Genomic DNA, 3,979 nt, shown 5'->3' on the forward strand with positions numbered 1-3,979 from the left:
TGGTGGCGGAGATAAATATGGTCAAATAGGCAAGTGTCACCGCATGACTGTCAGTGGGGAAGTAGCTTTAGATAGTGAAAACACAATGTAATGGTCACACATTTCCCTGTAGTGTTACAGTGAACAGTACTGCAAAAATCTAATTGGAAAGGGTCCATAAACCCCAACATTGAAAATCACTATGAATAACTATGATACGAACATCTAAATTGCCATTTTAACTCCACAATCCAGTGTTTTTCACGTTTCATCGTGTGGCCGTCTAACAGGTTGTTGTCATGCTTTGCTTCTTCCTGTTGCTTGCAGGCAATCATTCACTGCCGAGCACCCCTCATCGGAAGTCGGCTGATCCTTACTGTCCAAACAAAGCTCCACCTGTGACGGCTCACAATGGAACCCCAGTCCCACTGCCTACTGTCTTCACTACAGACAAAGGGATACCCGTGACTTTGAGCCAGCACTACGCCGAAGCGGCCTCCAGCTCCAGCGCTATGCAACCTGGCTACAACATTCCATGTGAGCATGACATGAGTTAACCTGTTAGGAGTTTGGGTGGAACAGTTATAAACCACACTATTTACATCACTTTACGAGTAGATTCCTTTTTTCAGCTACAATATACTTGTAACATACTGAAATATACTAATTTGTGTGTTGAATACATGTCATTTTTAATTAGGAATTTAATGCTACTTTACTAACGTTATCAGTTAATTATATTGTCATGAAGCAACTTAGCTTTCTAACTAAGATTGACCTCAACCTATTTAACGTAAACTGATGACGCTTGGCCTGTTATTCAGACGAGGCTTCACTAACTTTACCTCTTTTTATCCAATTCTACAGGCACAAGCATGGATGTGGTGGAAGATTGCGTCACCGAGAGCATCAACACTAACAACTTTCCTGCCAAGCTATGGCGTCTGGTGAACAACCCGTTAAATGAAGCCATCTGCTGGGACAAAGATGGACTGGTAGTCGTCATTGATCAGACCCTCGTCGAGCAACAGGTCCTGTCTCCCAGAAACAGCAGCAGCGCCTCGAACAACACCGCCACCTTCAAAACGGCCAACTTTTCGAGCTTTCTCCGTAATCTCAATTTGTACGGTTTCAAGGTGTCCAATACATACAACGACGTGCAGTATCGCTATTACTACCACCCGAACTTCAAGCGGGACCACCCCGAACTTGTGGCGAGTCTGAGGAGACTGACCGTCGACAACAAGGCCAAGCTAAAAGCTGGTCTTGAGGTGAAGCCTCGGCCCCCGAGCCGATACAGTGGATGCTGTGGTGGCGGAGATAAATATGGTCAAATAGGCAAGTGTCACCGCATGACTGTCAGTGGGGAAGTAGCTTTAGATAGTGAAAACACAATGTAATGGTCACACATTTCCCTGTAGTGTTACAGTGAACAGTACTGGTAAGGTGAAACATTAGGGAGGGCCGTCTAAGCGCGCTCCCCACGAATGCGGCGTGCCAGCTGGATGTCTTTGGGCATGATGGTGACACGCTTGGCATGGATGGCACACAGGTTGGTGTCCTCGAACAGACCCACCAGATACGCCTCGCTCGCCTCCTGCAGGGGGGGGGGGGGAGGTTTACAGATTACACTGATGTAGCTTTATCAATACATTTTGTGCACACACACAAACACACACCTGCAGGGCTCCAATGGCGGCGCTCTGGAAACGCAGGTCGGTCTTGAAGTCCTGAGCGATCTCCCTCACCAGGCGCTGGAAGGGCAGCTTGCGGATCAGCAGCTCGGTGGACTTCTGGTACCGACGGATCTCTCTCAGAGCCACGGTGCCGGGCCTGAAACACACAACAAAGCTCGAGCAGGTTAATTTAACCCGCTACAAGCTCATCAGGATTCATCTTCTGTACAAATAATGACATTTTGTCACTTAAAGAAAAAAAAGAAAGCCCCATTTCAGTTTCTGATCAGTACAGTGAATGTGAAATCAAGTTTTAATGCTGCCAATGTACTAGTGTCGTCACTCTGTGCAACCAAGAGGTTTTAGTAAATAAAAGTATAAAAACATAAAGCTGGATTTAAGATTTTCCAGTTAAAAATCCAGTTTAAAAAAAAGTTTTAAAACATAAAACTACAACATCCTTCTTCCCTCCATCTCATCTTGATAAAGACGGTCTCAGTGATGTTAAGATTTGTCCCAGAAATGGCTGTGTGTGTGTGTGTGTGTGTGTGGCATTACCTGTAACGATGGGGCTTCTTGACGCCTCCAGTAGAGGGGGCACTCTTGCGGGCAGCCTTGGTGGCCAGCTGCTTGCGAGGAGCCTTTCCTCCAGTGGATTTACGAGCGGTCTGCTTGGTACGAGCCATTACGACGAAGTATCACCTGTAAGGAATCGCAAATATATAACAGGATGATTAGTGTTGTTCACTCTATACTTCATACTTTTTCTCTCCGACATGTTTCAGAGCCGCTATTTGGACACCCTATTGACAATCATGTTGTCCACTGATGGTTTCTAAGCCAGCCTCTGATAACGCTGTACTGAATATTTAGCCTAAATGTGAATGCTTATGTTTGGAGCCCTAAAACTCACAAAAAGCTGCGAAAATATATGGATAAAATAATTATCATCAACATTTTAGTGTAGCGTGAATTTAGAGAACTTTGTGAGCTGTTTTAATATCATCACTATTTTCACCCAAATATCTGCATAAAATCTTATTTTTTAGTTTTCCTGCAGTACCAGGTAGCAAAGGATCTAGCTCAGAGTCCCGATCCCAATCTCACGAATTCGGGAGTAAAAAGTATAAAATAAATACCCACAACTGTATGCCATGTTGTTTGACGTTATCATGGTAACTTGATATGTTGCAGCAAAGTGCTGACACCATTTCAAGCCCTATCTCTCTCACACTCAACCATTTAGCTGGTCGAGTCAGCCAGTCCCTGAGGGTTCCGGGTTTGAGGCTTAGGGGGACAGGATTGGGACTTTGATGGTCAATCATATTTGACCTCCTGGGAAAACTTTTCACCGGTTTGTCAGCTGCAGACACACCGTCCCGAGCCAATACAAACAGTTTTGGATAAAGACCACACCAATCACACTGCTAAACTGGTCATATTCTCACATACACCAATCCGCCGTAGCTGTGTCGCAATTTAGGACCAATGGCGTGTCAGTCCTCTGGGTTTTAGGGCGGGACGAGCAGCCATAAAGCCGCAAGATTATGGCCGCAGACCCAAATTAACCTACCAATACACAGGCAATGAGCGGGACGGAAACTTTGATATTTTACCTCAAAATCAAACAACGTGTGCACACGAGACTACCGACAAAACGTAGGAGACAAGTGCAGCTATCAAATAAGCGTCACCGCGTGAGAGTCAATGGTGTATTAAAGCAGAACAGCGAAGTGTAAACCGCTCATGAAAGTGGAGCTGCTCTCTCGGTGGAAGTACTGAGCCGTGTTTCTCTCAGCCTGGCATCTGGGTAGCTGCTTTTTCTCCTCTCTACCGCGTCGAAATAACACGCCATTTCAGCACAAAAACAACTTTATCCGTCTAATTTTCTTTACAAAAAGGTGAATACTATTCTACGATTTAAAAAGTATGACAGAAATGTGACTTACCGAGGCTGAATTTAGCGATTTTTCTTCGCGAGAACACAAGTGAGTTGTGGTTGTCTGGCAGTGTCAGATATTTACTATCTCTCACACAATGGAAGCAGAGAGAGCAGGAGCAAAATGGCGGCCGTGTCAATCATCTGTCTCCCACAATGCAACTGCCAACATTTGTAAACATTGTAGCCGACTTAATGTCCTCAACAGTAACTTTTTGTCCCAAACGTTGTTTTTAATACAATGATACTAGAAACGCAACAACTATTATTCTTTCACCTAAGTATTTAGCCCAATATTGCGCAATACAAATCACAGAACAAAATGGGTCCAGAAATCGGGCACAATATATGAGCATAATTATGCCCATACTCAGGTACTGGGCTT

General features: G+C 44.7%; 1 protein-coding gene across 2 annotated transcripts; it reads right to left on the minus strand.

The window, feature by feature from the left end:
- Positions 1 to 1,291: 1,291 nt before the first annotated feature.
- Positions 1,292 to 3,767, minus strand: LOC306788094 (histone H3.3A). Of its 2 annotated transcripts, XM_079283438.1 has the most exons (4): positions 3,605 to 3,767; positions 2,214 to 2,357; positions 1,659 to 1,812; positions 1,293 to 1,576 (listed from the first exon to the last, which is right to left on the minus strand). In XM_079283438.1, the coding sequence occupies exons 2-4, from the start codon at positions 2,339 to 2,341 to the stop codon at positions 1,448 to 1,450; spliced, it is 411 nt and encodes a 136-aa protein (XP_079139564.1). In that variant the 5' UTR covers positions 2,342 to 2,357; positions 3,605 to 3,767; the 3' UTR covers positions 1,293 to 1,447. The 2 variants fall into 2 exon arrangements, with proteins under 2 accessions (XP_079139565.1, XP_079139564.1); XM_079283439.1 differs by lacking the exon at positions 3,605 to 3,767 and having other exon boundaries at positions 1,292 to 1,576; positions 2,214 to 3,507.
- Between the last annotated feature and the right edge of the window lie 212 nt (positions 3,768 to 3,979).

Source organism: Melanostigma gelatinosum (assembly GCF_949748355.1).
Source record: "Melanostigma gelatinosum genome assembly, chromosome: 14".
Lineage (NCBI taxonomy): Eukaryota > Metazoa > Chordata > Actinopteri > Perciformes > Zoarcidae > Melanostigma > Melanostigma gelatinosum.

What these genes read in the sequence shown, in the direction of transcription:
- LOC306788094 (XM_079283439.1), bottom strand. Translation starts at nt 2,341, where the DNA reads ATGGCTCGTACCAAGCAGACCGCTCGTAAATCCACTGGAGGAAAGGCT. An exon ending in AAGAAGCCCCATCGTTACAG is followed by an intron (nt 1,813 to 2,213) that starts GTAATGCCACAC and finishes TGTGTGTTTCAG; the next exon opens with GCCCGGCACCGTGGCTCTGA. An exon ending in CCGCCATTGGAGCCCTGCAG is followed by an intron (nt 1,577 to 1,658) that starts GTGTGTGTTTGT and finishes CCCCCCCTGCAG; the next exon opens with GAGGCGAGCGAGGCGTATCT.